The sequence below is a fragment of the Sminthopsis crassicaudata genome, chromosome 1 (assembly GCF_048593235.1).
Source record: "Sminthopsis crassicaudata isolate SCR6 chromosome 1, ASM4859323v1, whole genome shotgun sequence".
Lineage (NCBI taxonomy): Eukaryota > Metazoa > Chordata > Mammalia > Dasyuromorphia > Dasyuridae > Sminthopsis > Sminthopsis crassicaudata.
In genome coordinates this window covers 680550668-680570900 of record NC_133617.1, presented here as the reverse complement: position 1 = coordinate 680570900, position 20233 = coordinate 680550668, and the positions used below count along the sequence as shown (strand labels likewise).

At 36.8% G+C, this 20233-nt stretch overlaps 1 protein-coding gene across 4 annotated transcripts in view; it reads right to left on the bottom strand.

Annotated features, from left to right (window-relative positions):
• The window catches only part of C1H7orf57 (chromosome 1 C7orf57 homolog), a 43999-nt gene that overhangs the window by 23239 nt on the left and 527 nt on the right, over positions 1-20233 (bottom strand). The window contains exons 1-2 of one of the 4 annotated variants that reach the window (XM_074283584.1): positions 2458-2777; positions 901-964 (exon numbers count right to left, since the gene is read on the bottom strand). In XM_074283584.1, coding sequence (XP_074139685.1) covers positions 901-955 — 55 coding nt within the window. In that variant the 5' untranslated portion in view covers positions 956-964; positions 2458-2777. Of the gene's footprint in view, positions 1-900; positions 965-1996; positions 2136-2228; positions 2415-2457; positions 2778-20233 lie in introns of those variants that run through there. The other 3 variants (XM_074283585.1, XM_074283587.1, XM_074283586.1) reach the window with 3 other exon arrangements.

Below are 20233 nucleotides of genomic sequence, written 5' to 3'. Positions count from 1 at the left end.
ACCTTCAGATGACCTCATTTTTCTTTTGTTTATATAAGACAACTGTATAAAATTTGCTGTTTCTTTTTTCATTTCTCATGTGTATAAGTATTGAAATAAAGAAAATGTCCCAAATCTCTTTGAGAGTTTTTTCTTTCTGAAAATGTATGAAAGATCTACAATTTTGAACTACAGTTGACCAGGTCCTGGGTTACTAGGTGGGGTTGGCAAAGAAAGTCTGAAATGTGGACAAAATTACTCCCTGAGAGAAGCAGGGAAGGGCACTATGAGTTTAATTTATAGACCCATCCTATATGGAGGTTGTGGGTAGACTTTGCTATAGTCCAGCCAGAAACTGAAGTTATATCAAACTCCTGACATTAAATTTCCCCTGTAAATCTGTCCGTGACACCCGCCACCATTGCTGAATTCCGTCTGGGTCAGTCCACCGCACCACTCTTGCCTCATGGTGCCTTTCTCCTTATAGCCAACTAAATCTTTTAGGGTGCTAAATTCCTCTGTGGATTTAGCCTGTCAATTAAGTGCTTTCTCCTGGTTAATTGTGAGTTCTCCTAGGAAACTTGTCTTTTCCATTGTTAATTGCTAAAACCCCTTTCCTTACTAACTCTATGGCTCCCCCAACTTTGTTTCATATTTATATTTCCTGGTGTCTATTATACCTCTTCATTGGTCTGTAACTTCCCTTAAATCAACCTTCTGACAAAGAGAATGACCATTGTGAACTCCCAAAATTTGGTGCTTATATCCATCTCATCATTTGGTGCAAAACCCCAAGCACATCATTTGCAACAAGAAATTGCTACTACCCTGAACACATCACAATTAGGTCATGGGAATGTAGAGCCCAATCTATAGCTTTCTCCTTGGAAATTAATACAAAGATCAAACGGCCAGACTTACCACAAGGAGCATAGCGACTGGTAGGCAGAGTAAGGTCCTTGCTTGTGTTTCTCATTGCTGAGATCTGCAGACATTATTTTTAGAAGAACAATTATTTTTATAATTTTATTTTATTATTTAATACATAAAATTATTTAATTATTTATATGTACATATTTATCTATATTTAAGTTATTTATATATTAAATTATATTTAAATTATATAATTATAAAGTTATTTGTAACTTTAATTCTTTTTTTAAAATTTCATTTATAATTTTTTTCACAGTATATATGCATGAGTAAATTTTTTTTTATAACATTATCCCTTGTATTCATTTTTCCAAATTATCCCCTCCCTCCCTCTACTCCCTCGCCTTGATGACAGGCAATCCCATACATTTTACACGTGTGTAACTTTAATTCTTGTAATTATCTTACTAGATGTTATTTTACTAAGAGACAACAATTATTTCTGAATTACTAAATTAAGAAAGCCAGCACAATACTTCTGAACTCTGTAGGAAAGGGTAGAACTGAGCCTATCCAATCACGGGCGAACCACCAAGTAGGGCTAGGTGTGGAGACTGGTCAATTAATAAGAGTCAGAATGACTAGGTTTTAAGGCGTGGTCCAAACCTAGCCCGTAACTCCCAAAGATTCGTGCAAGTTTCAGCAATCCACATTTGCATTCATTTGGGCAGAGGTAGGGATATGGTGCCCTGTGAGGGCAGAGTACAGGGAAGGGAACGAAGAAGAGGAGAATGAATGAGAAGAGGAGGGAGGGTGACGGAGACCACAAAATATCACGCTGTGGGATTGGCTAACCCCGGTGGGGTCCCCGGTGGCCTTCATGGGGGTTTCTTCTCAAAGAGGACGGGACACAGGAGGCGATGCCATGATCTGCAGGTGAATAGGAGTTCAGTGAGGGAGGGCGTACAACGTCACTAGCCTCACTTGTCCAGTAAGCCAGATAATATAGCAATTACTTCAGTTTCGGCCCCAATCCTTGAGGGTCTTCCCCTCCCAGAGTGAGTATTTTTTTAACGGGACAAAAAAGGACATTCTCTGCCTCATTTCTTCCCTGCCTTATAGCGGGAACGGGCGTCAAACAGACCTATTAAAGAGCCGGAGTTGAAGTCCGAAGTCTCCTACAGCTGTAGGGCCATCTCCAGCCTCAGGAGGCTGAGGGGAAGGGGAAGAGGGGAGAAGAGAGGCCGCGGCCTGGCACAGCCCTCATTTCCCTCCAATTCACTTGCAAATCAAGCATCACCTCTCTGACGTCACGGTTCTCTCCGAAAACAAAGGACAAACAGCAGCAGCAGCAGCACCTCCTAAGGGGAGCCCACCTGCGTCAGCTCCGAGCCCCAGGAAGTTCGTACAAGTGTGCACCAGACAGGGCTCACTGGAAACTTTGTTGGCCCAGGGGATGACGGAACGAACGAGGATCCCGGTTCCGGGTGCTCGTCGTTCTCGCGGGCTGGGAGGCCCGGTCCTCAAAATTCACTCCCCTCAGTCGCTCTCCAACCCTGCAAGCTCACCCCGCGCCCCTGGAGCCCAGGCGACGTCCCTGCGCACCTTTCGCCTCCACACTCAGGCTCTGGGCCGGGGCCTCGGGTCCGGGGGAGACGGCTGGGCTAGGAGGCGAGGCGGCGGATTGTAGTCCGGGATAGTGGGGAGGCTGAAGGCAGAGGAGCACAGGGGGGAGGAGCAGGACGCGGACGCAGGAAAAAGCAGAGTGGCCTCCACAGGGTCAACAACAAGCTACAGTCTCCCGGCAACGGAAACTCTTAAAAAACCCCAGCAGAGGTTGCACGCGGGCCCAGAGCGGACCCGACACCAATCAGCAAGGCTGCCACCCTCGCGGGAGCGAAGGCGAGAGACCTCAGTGGGAGGGAGAGAGGGGGCCGACGGGGAGGGGAGGAGCCTCTGGTCCAGGGGGTGGGGCCTGATAGGAAGGCGTGGCCTCTTAAGGAGGGGCGGGGTCTTAGGACTGTTCAGTGGCAGTAAGAGTCACCGATCGCTGAGCTCGCTGAGCTGGCGGGCGTTAAGAGGCCGAGGACAAGGTCTGAGAAGCCTCTTTTTGTGGGCGCCGTGCGTGGGCCTGAGCCCCGACTGCCCCGTGAAGACTGCTTTGGGCTTCTTTGATTTCCCCGGAATGAGTTTAGTGACCAGCCCAGGGTGGTCACGGCATCATAAATCTTGACCAAGACAGGATCTCGGGGTCCTTCGGGTCTCGCAGGCTTTTTGTGTTGATGAAGAAACCGAGCCACAGAGCTGCGAAGGGAGGGGTCCAAGTCCCCAGGCAAGGCCGGAAGCTGCATTGGAACTCAGGCCCTCTGACCTGGGAGCCCTTAAAGCCTCACGGGGCGCCTTGGCTTGAGGAGGTTTTAAAAGGCACTGAGCACAGTTAAGACTTGTTGCTGGGCAGACGCTGGCCACTCCAGGCCTCGATCCCAGCCCGGGCCGCGCCGGAAGGCCTGACTGTACGCGGACCTCAGCCTGTGGTCTCCCCGAATCTGGACAATTTCCCCGCCTCTCCCCCACTTTTGCACACGCATGTGCAAACACCGCACTCTAAACTACTACAGCCTTACCATCCGTGGGAGAGTGCCCTGGCCTGAAGACCTGAGTTCAAATCCTACCTCAGACCCTGACTTGGGTGACCCTGACTGAACAAGTCACTTTACCCTGTTGTCTCCGTTTTCTTATCTGGCAAATGAGGAGAAAGAAATGACCAAGGACTCCCGCATTTTTGTCAAGAAAACCCCAAATGATGTAGTGAGGAGTCAGACACAATTGAACAACAGGAGCTACAAGCGACTAATTATAACTGCGGTTTCCTAGTCCGTAAAATGGGGATCACAACTTACTGGGCTCTTTGAGATTAAATGAATATACAGATAAAAATCTTTTGTAGTTGTAAAACACTGTATAAAGATACTGTTTTATCCTAAATGCTGCAAAACTCCTTGGGGTTCAATGATTCCTAGATTTATTTATCCAACTCTCATCTGTATCTCTAGCATTTCTGTTCTCATTAGTCTTTTGAATAGGGACATCTCAAACTCCATATATCCAAAACAGAACTCATCTTCCTCCCACCTCCCCAAAGCTCTCTCACCCCACTTTAGTCAGATTACTGTCCAGAATACCCCTATTTTACAGTCACCCCATGTTCACAATCTTAATGCCGTCTTTAACTCCTCCCCCCTCTCTCTCCATATATCCAACCCCTAATGAAACCTTTATCTTTTCAACATCTTATGTAGGACTCCCCTTCTTTTCATTTACATAGTATTTCAGGGCTAACATTTCCCTGCCACCTTTTCTAGCTTAACTAATGAAGCTTTCTCCCTCAAAAAAAAAAAAAAAAAAAAAAAGCTTGATTCTGGCTTCCCTGAAGTAGCTTTCTACTTGGGAGATATAAAAAATCCTAGAGCCTCCTAAAGTGGGTCCTTTTCATATTTGGTGGGTACCTGAGCTCAAGCAACTTGCTGGTGACTTTCCAGATGGAGACAAGGTGGGTTGTTTCTGGAGAAGCTAGATGTCAATATATCTTTGTGTACTCTTGCTGTTAAAGCAAAATAAACTTTCCTTTGTCAGGATGTTCACTCAATTGAGAGTACCACATTTCATTCCAAAATCAAATTTGAAAGGTGTTGGCTTTAAAACTGAGTTACCACCTTAGTACAGATCCTTGTCTCTACTGGCCTGGAATTACCTTCTAATTGATCTCCCTGACTCTTCATTCACCATTTCAAGCCATTCTCTACTTGGTTGTCAAAGTCTCCCTATTAACCCCCATCATTAAATAGAAAACTGACATTTACCAGCCCCTAATTCTTTCTAGCTTTCTACTCTTCTTACATTTGATTCACATTGAAAGACCCAGCCACTTATTATTCCCTATGATATATTGTTCATTGCTGTTCATTGTTGCCTCTGGTACTCCATCTCCTGATTATGGCCTGGAATCTCTCATTTCTCTTCTCACTCTTAGCACCCTTGGCTTCCTAGTTCAACTCCCTTCTCACAATTAACAAGAGTTCTCTCCTGAAACATTCCTTACCTCCAATAATCTTCCAGTTTCACTGGATATATCTTGTCTGTGCATAGTCATTTGCATGCAGTCTTCCCTATTGATGGATGGAGCCCTGTTTTTTTATCCTTGAGTACTTTGAAGTACTTGGCAATGCTTAATGATGCTTGTTGAATAAATGGCTTACTGCACAAATACTCTGGTAAGAAGGTGAGGGAAGAAGGGGTCCTCCTTAGCTTGCAGGAAAGCTATGAATTGAAGAAAGACCCAAGCAAAATTGCATATTTCAAGTCTAATCTACTATTGATAAAGCCATAAGATAAATGAAGACATGGAAACTTGTCTTCTGCTTTTTTCCTTACATTCTTCAAAGATCAAAAGCTTCCATCAAGTTGTCTAGTGATGAGTACATTGCATCTCATTTTACTTCCCCTGTAGCACCTTATATGATAATTTTAATTTTCACATTTACTCATAAAATATAGCTAGATAGTTCTGAGTCTTTTACCCATTCCCATTCCATCTATGTAAAAGATATTCTCAGAGAAAATTCATATGTTGAAGGAGTCAGAGTGATGAGTAGTAAATGATGAGTAGTAAACTGAGGTGTAAACAAAGATGTGTCTGTTCCTTTCTCTCTCTCCTTCCTTCCCCAAAGTAACCAATGGCGGGTTTGGCAGCAAAGGAATTTGCTACTTAATGCTGTATGGAAACATAGTCTTTATTGATTAGAATGGAAACACCCGAGAGCAGGTGGGCAAAATGGCTGCATGGTACAAGGCCATTTGCAAAGAGAAGATTCCTGTTCTCTCTTTTATGCAGTGATGTAGGGAGTGATGTAAATTAAGATAAGGATTCTCTTGTTATCTTTTGGGGACAGGAAGAAGTCTCTTCCCAAAAGGAATTTCCTGATGCCATTTGGTCTATCTGAGCAGATTAGAATGGAGGGCTGTAAAACCCTGGCCACTTCAGATAGCCCAAACTAGTTTGACCAGATCTTGTATCAAAGATCCAAGTCCCAAAGGAAGTTGGAGATCAAACAAAGAATACCAAAGGGGCTACCGCCCTCAACAAGAGAAGCACAATTTTCTTCCTACCTTTCTTATTTTACATCTCAGATGATATTAACAGGAATTATTGAAAGTCTTAACCTTATTAGAACAATCTCATCTATACACTTAATCTTTTTAGTTTCCCAGATTCACAGCTTCAGAGGTGTTTATCCTCATCCCATATACTTAGTCATTTACCAAGCCCGCTAAGGTATCTACTACTTTGCTATTTTTATTTCTCTCCTTTTCTGTACTTAAAAAGGCTACAACTATAGTCCAAATTCTTATCACTCTGGACTTGAGCTATTACAATTATGATAGATTGCTAATAGTCTCCATTATACTCTGATGGTTCCCTATTTTCTCTAGAGCAAAATACAAATTATTTAATAAAACTTTTTACAACCTGCCCCAATCTACTTTTGTAGCTTTTTTATATATTGCTTTCCTTCGTATATTTTAGTCTTTCTGACTAACTTGCTGTACCCAACACTCAACATTGTATCTTCTTGGCCCTTAGTCTTTTTTCAGAGTAGCTGTTCTTTATCTCTAGTGTACTCCCTCCACATATCCATCTCTTAGACTTTCTAGTTTCATTCAAGGATTAGTTCACATACTTTATACATGAAGCTTTTTGTATTCCCTCCCTTTGTACTTCAGGTACTAAATGGTGTATCCTTTATTATATATTTTGTATATAATGAAAATATTGACATATTATCTCCCCCTCAAAAGTAGAAGGTTCTTGAAGGCATGGAGATCTTTCTGATACTAGTACTTGGCACAGAAGGCAAGAACGTTTTCTGACCCTAGTACCTGACACAGAAATGCTTAATTAGTGCTTGATTATTAAGAGATTATGCAATACATAGCACCTATATTAGGGTTAAATTAAAGTGGTTTACACATCATAATTTGTAATCACTTATTTAACAAAGTTGGTGCCAGAGACTCTCTTGAAGTGGGTAAACCATAACAGATATGCTCCTTATGTGTTTGAAAGAACAATTCAATCAAACAACCATATATTAAAATGCTTACTGTGAACAATACACTAGACTTTGAGGTTCCCAGACAAAAAGGACAAAAGTAATAGTACTTAGGAAGTTTATATTCTACTGAGGAATAAAATATATAATAGAAGATTATTTGAGTAGGAGGGGATACTGATTACTAGGAGAATGTGAAAAGCTTATGAGTGGTGATATCTGAACAGAACCTTGATGAAACTAAAGAATGCCATTTGTGTAAAAGGCACCAAGCAGAGGATGGAATTCTGAATTTGGGGAATAGTAGGTCAATTCAGCAAGTGTAAAGAAAGTAGAATGAAGTGAGTAAAAAAAGGGAGTGCAAATTGTGAGAAGTATTAAAAAGTCAGGTTGAGTTTATATTTTATTCCAGTGGCAATAGAGAGCCATTGAAGATTCTTGAGCATGGGAGTTATATGTTCAGACTGCCAAAATAAGATTTTGACAACTATATAGGGAACTGATTAGAGAATGATGTGATGGGTAACAAAGAAACCAATTGAAAGATTTTTGCAAGTCTAGTCAGAAGTTATATAGGCCTAAACTTAGTGTGAGTGAAGTGAAAGACAAATATGAGGAATAATGGAGCTACTATATTCATGAGGTAAGAGGTATACAGACAGCAAATGAGGCTATTGTTGGGAGGAATGATAAGTCTATCTTCAAATTTTTGAGTGTAACAACTGTCCATATTTTTCCCACTCAAGTACCTTTTTATTAATACTCTATTACTTCTGTCTTCCCTTCTCCTTGGCTCCCACCTATCTTTCCTTATACTAGCTATAGGAGAACTAGATAGGCCTCTTAAGAAAAGGGTAAGGTTCTGCCTCTCAAAATGTAAAGACAAAGTAAGTCAGACAATGTTTTGTACTTCTTGATTGCCTGGTTGATGGAAGAGCTGTATAGTGGTTTATTCTTATTTTATGTTTTTAAAATTATTTTTATCTTTAAATATTAAATTGTTTTTAGTTGGATTTCATGGGAATGCTTATTGAATTTAAGATCTTGAACTTAGTTTACAATAATTGAAGAAAACTTGGCAACTGATTGGCTATAGTAGAGGTTGAGGAAAGAGAGTGATTCTAGAGTTGTGAACCTAGATAATTACAAGGATAGTGATGCCCTCAATGGAAACAGGGAAGTTTGGGGAAGGGACAGATTTATGGGAGGGAGGAAATAATAAAAAAATTATAATGAATACTTTTTTAGACATGTTGATTTTTAAATGCCTTTAATGTGTTGAGAGGCAGATATCCATCAGTAGACAGACAATTATATTGGTGCTGTAAGAAGAATTAGGGCTGGGTGCATAGATTTGAGGATCGTTTTTGTAAAAGCAATTAAACTTATGAGAGCCTATGAGATCACAGAGACATTGTGAAGACTAGTGGGAAAAGGGCTTGGGACAGAGACTTTGGGAACAGAAAATGACATTAGTCTGAAGATTTAGCAAAGGAGAGAAGGAACAATTAATTTATATGAAGAGAATAAGGAGAGAACCATGTAACAAATCACAGCAAATAGGAGACATTAGGCCAGAGGCTGCCTAGAATGAAGGAAAAGGGAGAATAGCCTTAGGGTGAGGAAGTCCTTAGTCTAGTGTCACAGTCAGGTACAAGAACTGTGTTTCCTGCCAATCAGAGAACATTATTGTATTCTTTTTCTCTTGTTTAAGGCTTCACTTAAAGATAGTAAGTTTTGTCTTTGATTTTGGTCTCCTCTAGATCTTTGCTGTGAGACTTTTTGTAGAGGAAGGAGCAATAATGGAGAGCAATAATTGGCAATGCCTGCTGGGAAATATAAGGAACTATAGGATGAGTCACAACTAAGAAGAGCCCCTAATAATTCCCAGTGGAAGCAAATAGACATCACAAGAGCATTAATAACTATTTGTACTTTCAATAATAAGAAATATCATGTATTCCTTGGGAAGGAGTATTGTTTGGAAGGTTTTTATTTTCGAAGGGTTGTTTTATTTTCATTGGTTTTACCATAGAACTTTCCTTTTTATGTGAACTGCTCTCCTTATGAGTTGAATTGGTATCAGCAAAATGAATAGTGTCAAGTAGTGATTTTCCCACATTTTCTTGGGTGGGGACTATGAGTTTGAAAAGTGAGAAATTTTTTTTTTCCTCAATAGTATTTTATTTTTCCAAATATATGCAAAAATAGTTTCCAACATTTATTTTTGTAAGACTTTGTGTTCCAAATCCCCTTTTCTCATTCATCCTATCACCTGCCTTCCCCATCCCTAAAATAACAAGCAGTCTCAATACGTTATACATGTACAATACTTTAAAACATATTTACATATTTGTCTTGCGTGCAAGAAAAACCAAACCAAAAAGGAAAAAAAGACAAGAAAAAGCAAGCAAACAAACAAAAAAGGTGAAAATATTATCCATATTCAGTCTTCATAGTTCTCTCTCCACGTACAGATGACATTTTCTATCCCAAGTCTACTGAAATTGTCTTAGATTGAAGTGAAAAATTTTTTGAGGTTTTCCTTTGACATTACAAGCCTCTGGCAAAAAAAGTTATCTAAATTGTGAATCTGTTTCTAGGTCATAATTTAAAAGTAAATTTTCAATTGCCAAGTCAACTAGCTCTCCAAATTCTTTTGACTCTCCACCTGCTGCCTTTGCCTTCAGGAATTGCCACTAAATTTAAGTTACTGATTTCATTAGATGTTTGTATGGAAAAAATGATAAGGCCAGTCACATAGCTAGAAGAAGGAATAACAAGTAGATACTCCTAGTGCTTCTTTAATATATATTCAATTAAAAAAAAACTACCTTTGGCTGGACTAGAGAAAGATTATAGGAGGGAATGGACAGGAGTCCTATGTGAAGGGTAAATATGTGGTCTGTATAGTTGGAGAATATTAGATAATAGATCCATTGGAATAAATTACTGAGATTATTTATTTTATATTCCAACATTCTAAGAAAGTAAAATGAAGCCCTATACAAATGTGTGATAGTTATACAAGTGTGGTGATAGTTGGAATAAGGAAGAGATGCATGCAAGAAAATTTTTGGAAGTGAAATCAATAGAATTTAAAATTAAAAGATATGTAAGAGGGAAGGTTTAGTTAAAGGAATCTCAGAATTATAAACACAGGAGATAGTGAATGGTGATGCTACAGAAAAAAATAGCAACATCAGAAAGAGAAGCTAGTGATTTAGGAAAAACATTACATTTATGGTTCCAGTGAGTCATCAGATAGATATATTTAAGAGAAATAAAAAGAGAAGCCAGAGATTGTGATGCTTCTGGCATAATGTCCAATAGATGGATAGCAACAGTTTCAAAGCTTTCAGAGAAGATGACTAAAAAATAAACAAAAAAACACAGAATGAACAATTGATAGGTTTGGTCAATCTGATGTATTTGATAAGATCAGTTTCAGTAGCATGTTGTAGATGTAACTGATTACAAGGAGTTGAAGAGAATGAAGATCTTAGATTGGGAAGAATCATAGATCTCAGCTAATCCAACCTAACTATTGGGAAAACTGAGGTATATCAAGCAACAAGAATTGAACAAATGCTTAGCTGTTCTTAATAGGAACCTATTATGTACCAGCACTTTGCTAAGAATTGGGAATAAAAAGAAAGGCAAAAGACAGTTACTGTTCTAAAAAATACTCACAGGCTAATGGAGGAACCAACAAACAACTAACAATGTACAGATAAGATATATAAAGGATAAACTGGAGATAATCAATAGAGGGAAAGCACTAGCATAAACAGGTATTGGGAAAGATTTTTTTTTTTTTTTTTTGTTAGGAGGTGGGATTTGAACGGATGTTTGAAGGTAGCCAGGGAAACTGTTGGGCTGAGATGAGGGAGAATGATCCAGGTAGAGGGGGACAACAAATACCCAGAGTGGAGAGATGGAGTAAAAACAAGCAAAAGCAAGGATCAAGTCATGGATCTCAGAAGATATGGGGATAAAATAAAGTATAAGATAAAAAGAAAGGTAAGTACTGAGACATTGAACAAAGGCATTTTCTTTTAAGAAGTTTTCCAGGGAAGAGGAAGATGGGATAATACTTGAATGTGATAGAAAGGTCAAGAAAAGTTTTTTTGTTTATTTTGTTTCTAAGCATTAGGGAAATCTAAATGTATCTGGAAGCAAATGGGAAAAAATCATTGATAAACAGATGTAAGTTCCTTGAAAGAATGGATGATTATTGTAAGAGTTCTAGAGAAAACAGGAAAGGGGCTCAAGGATATGAGGGTTTAATTCATGGGTTGTTTTTTGTTTGTTTTTGTTTTTTTTTTTTTGTCTAGAGGATGAGGTTTACACTTTTAACCTCCAGCTTCAATTGTTATTTAGGCAGCCACTTACCTCACCAATTTGGCCAGTATTCTCTTCTGGAAAAAGCAGTTCCTGCCTCCTTATAACTTTGAATCTAAATAATAGATAGATCGATAAATGTGTGTATGTAGATGTAGCTACACAGATACATCTATATACTGCACCTAGAGCTCTTGGTGTTATGAGACAAAATACATGAATGTATTTGTGAATATATATATATATATATATATGTATATATATATATATATACATATATATAATCACAGATCTTTTGAAGCATTTTAATTAGGTTAAGATAATTAATTATATATGTTATAGAATCAATATTCTATGGTAACTAAATTAGTTTACATTTATAGAGCATTTAAAGTTATATGATGCTTTATGTTACCTCATTTGGCCCTTACAACTCTTTAAAATAAGTAGAACACATTCAATTAATTCAATATATATTTATATCACATATTCAGTAATTCAATACATATGTATATATGTAACATGCTGTTGTCTCCAGAAGCTGCCAATTGCTCTCTGGGAGGAGATCTGCTGTGTCAACTCAAATCTCTCCGACAGATTCTTCTTCCTGTAGAGAACCGTTGTCTCCAGACAGTTGCCGTTAACTCTGGTCCAGAGAAGTGATTTCCTTTCCTGCAGAGAGCCACCTCAAGTCTGATCTAGAGCAAAGACTCCCTTTTCCTCCAGAGCTGCCCTCTTTTATCCTCCCAGAGAATGGGCGTGGGATAATGCAAGGGCTTCTGGGAAAAATTACTTCAACCAATGAATTTGCTCCTCCTAAGCATGCAAGCTCTACCCCAGGAATTCACAAGTCAAACTCCCAGGAAAGGCCAGAACTAGAAAATTGTTAAGTACCGACTTAGCACTTAGTAAAAACCTAATATCTCATTATCTCATTAGCACTTAGTAAGAACCTAACATATACATATATATATATATATATATATATATATATATATATACATATATATATATATATATATATATATATATATATATATATTCAAATGCCTGCTCTATATACAAGTCCTGAGGATAGAACAATGAAAAATAAAATGATTCTGGGGAATAAAGCAATGATCTCATTTTGTAAGTGGGAAAGCAGTCATGTTTGTTGTAACATGTCCATAGTCAAAGTTTTTAAGTGCCAAAAGTGAACTCAGATATTCTGACTCCCAAGTTTGGTATTCTCTATTATGTGACCTACAGGAGTGAGGGTGATGGGGGTTGAAGTCCCTTTAAGATTCTTTTCTAATTGCCCAACCCAGGCTGACCTTGATTCACAAATCCTGGTCAAAGGCACCCTTTGAATATCTGGACCCAGCCCCCACCCTCAGCTCAGCTTCCTCCAGCCCTCACCTGATCTGAGCTAACTGAAAAGCCCACCAAGAACTTAGGGGTACCGCCCATCATCTTTTGGGTATAAAAGAGGTGAGCCGGAACGCCCTCATTGCAGGAACCCTCCCAGCCAACACATGGTATCCTTACAGCCATGTAAGGGTTCCTGCCCACCTGGCGGCCACCTTTGACCCTGGTGTCTTTCTAATTGAACTTTACTTCCAAATTTCTACAATAAACCTTTTATTTATCAATCTAGGTTTTCGGGCCTGTAAATTCATTTTACAGGGGATACTGCACCTCATGGGATTATCTAAGCACCGCGAAATGGGGTTCCCCCTTTCCTTTCCCTCATTAAGGGCAGAGGAACACAGAATTATGTAATCAAGATGAATCTTAGAGTCTCTAGCTATATCTGGTTTGGATAAAAACATATTTGTAGCAAGCATATGCATATTAGGCTGATGATAATATAAATTCACATAAACTTTACTAATATCTTATTTTTATATCATCTATACTTCCTTTGTTATCCCTTACCTCACCCCAAACAGAGATTTATCTCTTATAACAAGAAGTTGGAAAAGGTGAAGATTAAAAAGTTCAACAAAACAAATTGAAAAAGATGGAACTTATATTACATGTTCCATACCCCTAGACCCACATATTTGAAAAGAAGGAAGAAGTCTTATACTTCTTCTTTGGGGTAAAGTTTGATCATTGTTATTTTCCAGCATTTAGTTTTGACAGTTTTGTTGTTCTTTCCTTTTACATCATCTTAATCATGGTATATATAAATTCTTTTCTGGGATCTGTTTCATTTTGCTTCAGTTAATATTTCTTTCTTTGCTTATTCTTTTTCATCATTTCTTACAGAACAGTGATATTCCATAGAATTCTTTTGTCACAATTTGTTTAGTTATTCCTTAATCAATGGCTATCTGCTTTATTTCTAGTACTTTGCTAACACAAAAAGTCCTTCTATAAATATTGTATGTTACATCTCTTCCATATTTTATTTAAGTTTGTGATGTGGTATTCAGAAGAATAGAGAAGTGAATAACGAATTAAGGCAGACACAAGTAAAATTGGCTCAGCTGCAATTATCTGGAGTTTCCTTCCTATTTTTTTTTTGTGTTGTTTTATGTGGTCCTGTATTTTGAATGTCTGGAGAAATAAAAAATTAATACAGTATATGTGTTCCTTTGAATGAGGGAGCTATGAGGAATTGTTATCCACAATTAGGTCCTGTGCTGTTTCAGAAACAGCACATTTCATGCAATAAAGAAAAGAGCTAAGGTATAAGCCTGCACTTAATCACTTAAGTAAAAGGATATGGACATTCTAGTCACTTTATTTGCATAATTCCAAATTGTTTTCCAAAATGGCTGTATTGACTCACAGCTCCATCAACAATATACTAATGTGCCTATCTTTCCACACTCTCCAACAGTGACAATTGCCATCTTTTGTTCTTTTCAAATTCATAAATTGAGGTAAAATCTCATGAGTATTTTGATTTGCATTTATTTTTCTTATTATTAGTGTTTTGGAATATTTTTCCATGTGGTTGTTAATACTTTGCATTTGAGATACTATTGGAATATCCAGATATCTTAAGTCTAATTTTTAGTTGAAAATATCAGACTGGAGGTACTACAACTATTTTCTTTAAAATAGTCCTTTGAGTTAATTTCCCATTCTTGATGATGTATATATTTTTGTAGATTTTATCAGCATCTTTTGTTTTTACAACACCTAGACTTTCTGCTTTGTTCTTTCCCCTGTTCTCCTAAAAACTATTTATAAAATTTTAAGAGAAAATTAAGATGAAGACAAAATAATTCAGCAAAAGTGAGCAACACATTGCAGAAATCTGAAACATACATAATTTTCTATTACCCATAGATACCACTCCTCTACGCCTCTGCAAAGAAATGGGGAGAGATATGTTTTTGTATCTATTCTTAGGAACCAAGCATATTCTTTAAAAATTTGCAGAATTCAATTAATATTGCTTTGTGGCTCTTTCCATTTATAATACTGTAGTGATTATGTATATGTGACTTATTATTTGAGCAGGCTTCAGAATTCTTTCTTCTTTGAATCATGCATATCAAATGCATAGATCCACATATGAAAACTGGATTAGAAGATCTTTCCAAATAACTTAAGTAATATCTTACTATGAATAGGACTTTGTGGGTCTAAACAATTTGTCCTTAAAGATACTTCAGTCAGCAGGGTATCATATTATGTATTCTGTAGATAAAACTGTTTCAAATTTGTAGCAGCTTGAGAAACCTTCCTGCAATTAATCCTAGCGTCCAATATTGCTAAATTATTTTCTTGTTAAATGAATTTACTTATTTATTTAAAACTTAAATACAAAATAGAAAAAGAAAAAAGAACATTGTTATGTGCACAGCAGAACATACAAAAGATTCAAAATATATAACAAAAAAATTTCCAATTCAAGAAATCATATATAATAATAGATTGTATCCAGAATTGTTCATCTTTCCTTTTGCTTTCTTATAGTTTTCTTTTATTATCTACTGTGCACTTTTTACTTTATTCTTTTTTCTCCTTTCCCAGCCCCCAGGCTAAAATTAAGCATGGATATATTTATGTGTGCACAAACACATATATATGTATACACACCTAGAAATCTACATACATCATAAAATACATACATCTAAAATGGTATAATATGGCTGATATATAACGTAGCTAAACTTTTTTTTGATAAAGACATTGGGATTGCCAGTTGTACAAGAAACCAGCTATAGTTGGTTTTCAGTTTTGAATGGTGGTTGGTCATCAAGCAGATAATTTACTTATTCCTTCAATCTGACTTTATATTTTTTTGGTGGAGCTAAAAAATTTGATTTCATACATTTACATTATTGACTGATGAGATGTCTTGATGCAATTATCTTTTTGATTTGAAATTCATACTCCCAGAGAAATGATAACTGGTTTAAGGCTAAACAAAACCATAACGAGCTTAAATTTTCTTTCCAAAAGAAGTCATATTTTATATCAACTGATTTTTGCATTATTGTATTAGTGGCTTGATTTAAATAGAGATCAGTTTTCTACATGATATTAAATGCATTAGAGTTCTCTCTATACTTAGGTTTTTTTATGTATCTTCAGTATATGGATTAACCAAGAGTGAAAAAGTGAGTGAAAGAGTTTGGAGTAAACAAAAAATGTAGAATAAATGTTGCAGTGTTTTGAGAAGCCTTATTCAATAATTGCTAAGGTGATCATGAGCTAATCTACAAAGTATTTAGACTTTTAGCACATACTTTTTACTCTTTAGCTAATATAATGTGGGTTTTTTTTTTATATTTCACAGAATTAAATCTGAAAGCTGGAAGTGACCTTGGCAGCTGTTCAGTCAATACATCAAAGGAATCCCCACAGTAATATATCTGAGAGGAGGTCATCTGACCTCTGCTTGAAGACTTCTAAAAAAAAAATGGAGAAATCTTCATGTGATAACTTCTGAAATAAATTCTCCAATTCTTTCTCTTGAAGTGCAAGGATAAGTCCTTTCTGCACTACTCTGTCTTGGATTCCTCTTTACTCACATCATTATTAACTAGTTTCAGACCTTTTTCACTTCTTGCTTAGGTTATTGCAACAACTTCCTAATTGATCTCCTTTTCACAAATCTCCAGATCATCATGTAAACAAATGCCCACATCACACCCCTAACTCAATAAATTCTAGTGGCTTTCTATTGCCTCTAGAATTAATTATAAATTTCCATTACTTTAGCTATTAAATCCTTTCACAGTCCTGCATAAATAATCTTTTATAATTTTATTGAACATTATTACCCTTCCAATGATGTCAAACTGGCATTTTCTCTGTTTTATTTGTTTGTTTTTTGTTTTTTACAAAAGATACTCCATCACTCCTCCTTTGTCTTTGCACTAGTTCTCCCCTGTGCTTGGAAATTCTCCTTTCTTCTTTTACCTTATAGAATCCCTTTCTTAAAGATTCGGCTAAAGTACCACTTTCTACATGAGGCCTTTCTTAATACTCCCACATCAAAATGCCCAACCTCTCAAAGCCATATTAACCTATTTTATATTTATTTGTATTAATTCCCTTTTTATTCTATATATGCTTGTATATGTACTTGTCTTTTCTGTTCAAATTAAAATTCTTTGCCAATAAAAATTATTTCAGTTGTTGTATTCATATCTATTGTATTTGTGTCTAAGAGCAATGCCTAGCACATAGTAGCCACTTAAAATATTTTGTGAATTATATTGGATTACTATCTAGGTATCTAGGTTTATGTATTGCCATCTAGGGAAAGGGGTGGGAAGGAATGGAGGGGAAAGTTTGGAACACAAGGTTTTGCAAGGGTGAATGATGAAAATTATGAGTGCATATGTTTTGAAAATAAAAAAGCTTCAATAAAATATGTTGTGATTAATTTTTCCATAGCTTTGCTAATCATTTACTCTCCACACCAGAAACTATGCATTAGAAATGTCAACCCTTTTACATCCAGAATGTCTGCTCTGGATGCCATCTCCCATCTTGAACAGTGTACCTACTCTACTGGTCCACACAACAATTTCCTACCATCAGGCTATCTTTACAAGCTTTATCTGTGGCCTTACGGACTTGTCTTTTTGTTATGTTGCACTTCTTGCAACCATGTATATGTCCAGAAGTATTCTAAATCTTTCTCCAAGGTTTTTCATTCTATCCTGATTTTTTTTGCTTCTTAAGACCACTATAGCAAGTTTTTTTTTTTATTATGTTGATCTGTTACACATTGTGTATGGTGTTAATGTTTTGACTTTTTAAATTGTAGAATAAGGAAATCTACACTTTGTTAAATTTTTTGTCTTCTAGCGTCTGTTCTGTATTTATTTTCTTGTTACCTTTAATCAGGTAAGATAGAGTGTATTCTACTAGTGAGATATTGATGTAATTTTCTGGTGTCTTTCTCAGTTCAGTAACTCAAAGTACTTTTGCCATGGTGTTATTTGATCCTGTCCTTAGGAGTATTCTTTAAAAGCTCACCCCTTTGTCCTTTCATCTTCACTGTGACAATGCCCACAACACATTCTGTAGTGTGCTAGTCTTTTATGTCTTTACATGTTCTGTTAAATATTGTGGAAGCATACAAATGAATTTGTGTTAAATGAAGATTTTCAATAACCTCATATTTTCTCCCCTTAAAATTTTAATTTCTGCTATTTCATCTGATTTGGAGTTAAGGATGAAATTATTTCTTATAATTGTCCCACACTGATCTCAGTATGATATGCAACATGGAGTTGAAAGTATTATTGAAAAAAAATCATAACTAATGTTTCCAGGTTTGTGATGATACTCTATTGTTATATAATTAAAACATTAATATAGTGTCAGCTAAATTAACATTTACTCACTTATGTGGACAGCACCATTTTCCATGAACATTTCTAGAAGGCAGAATATTAGTATTTTTGATGTATAACATGAAGACCACTACCTGCTTTATTGTCTTCCTTGACAGGTTCTTCACTATAACTTTTCCAGGAGAGCTAACTTGAAATCTTATACTACTCCAACTATTTCTTTGATTTTTTGGAAGCACTTTCATCATATTATTTGAAGTGCTAAGCCAGTCAGTGGTTCCACTAGGACCTAATTTTGCCAGCAATTTAGAGTTCATGTCTAACTTGCTTATCTCAGAGCACACAAGATCCATCATCTTTGCTAACATTCCTTTAGTGTTCCTTTGTATTACCCTTCCTCTCAGAGCATATGAGTTGGGCTTTTATTAGAGTTGTTAAAATTATTATCTGACAGCCTTCTCTTCTTTTAAAATTTTTTTAAATTTAATTTTTTTCTTTTTAATTTTCCTCTTTTTGTCTAGTTAAACCTCTGGCCTTATGGTTAGCTGATACAAACATTTCAGATCTTTCTACTCTCTCTGTGACAACAATAATATAATGCTATAATGGAAAAGCCCTACTCTAAGTAAAATGTAAAGGTAAAAATAATTTGCTTCCTCCCCCCCTCTTTTTAGTACCTTGTAATGAGCTTTGTTCACATTATATAAGATAGTATCTACTGACAAAGCACACAGGAAAAAGGACTGGAAATTAGAAGACTTGAGTGATAAACTATGTTACTTTCGCCATGATACAACCCTTCTTGGCTTCAGTTCTTCATCTACATATAAACATGTTAGATTAGGTTATTTTGACAATAACTTCTAATGCATAACTGTGATCTTTGATCTAACTTAGGACATCCATGAGATATCCCTCTCCTACCTAACATACCCTCTGAGCACATGAATAGTTCTATTCTTATCTTTAATTATAGTTCATATTCTCTAAAATAGAAGTGTAGTTTATTTTTAATTTCCCTTTTTGCCAGAGGGCCTCAATATCCCTGCACATTCAGCTACTGTGCCCTTGGCCACCTGAACAATCACTTAGACATTACAGATGTCTTGCATTTTCTTCTACAACTACTCCTGCCTCTCATCATCATAAGAAATCTTACATGACTCCACTCGGTTACAAATGTTGGTAGTTATAAAGTCTTAAGTTTTTATTCAAGGATCATACATTTTCTTTTTTTTTATTTTATTAAAGCTATTTATTTACAAAACATATGCATGGGTAATTTTTCAACATTGACCCTTGCAAAACCTACTGTTCCAAATTTTCTTCCCCTTCCCATGTACCCCCCCCTTCCCTACATGGTAGATCGTCAAATACATGTTAAATAGGTTAAAATATATGTTAAATCCTATATATGTATATATATTTATACAGTTGTCTTGCTGCACAAGAAAAATTGGATCAAGAAGGAAAAAAACTGAGAAAGAAAACAAAATGTAAGCAAACAACAGCAGAAAGAGTGAAAATGGCATGTAATGGTCCACACTTAGTTCCCACGGTCCTTTCTCTGGGTGTAGATGGCTCTCTTCATCACTGAACAACTACAACTGGTTTGAATCATCTCATTGTTGAAGAGAGGCACATCCATCAGAATTGATCCTCATATAGTCTTGTTGCCATGTATATCTTTGTATCTGGTTCTGCTCATTTCACTTAGCATCAGTTCATTTAAGTCTGTCTTCAGGCCTCTCAGAAATCATTCTGCTGGTCATTTCTTACAGAACAATAATATTCCAAAACATTCATGTACCATATTTTATTCAGCCATTCTCCAATTGATGGACATCCATTCAGTTTCCAGCTTCTTGCCACTACAATAAGGGCTGCCACAACATTTTTGCATATGTGGGTCCCTTTCCTTCCTTTAAGATCTTTTTGGGATATAATCCCAGTAGAAACACTCCTGGGTTAAGGGGTATGCACAGTTTGACAACTTTTTGAGTATAGTTCCAAATTGCTCTCCAGAATGGCTGGATCCATTCACAACTCCACCAACAATGCATCAATATCCCAGTTTTCCCACATCCCCTCCAATATTCTTCATTCTCTTTTCCTGTTATCTTAGCCAATCTAATGGGTGTGTAGTAGTATCTTAGAGTTGTCTTAATT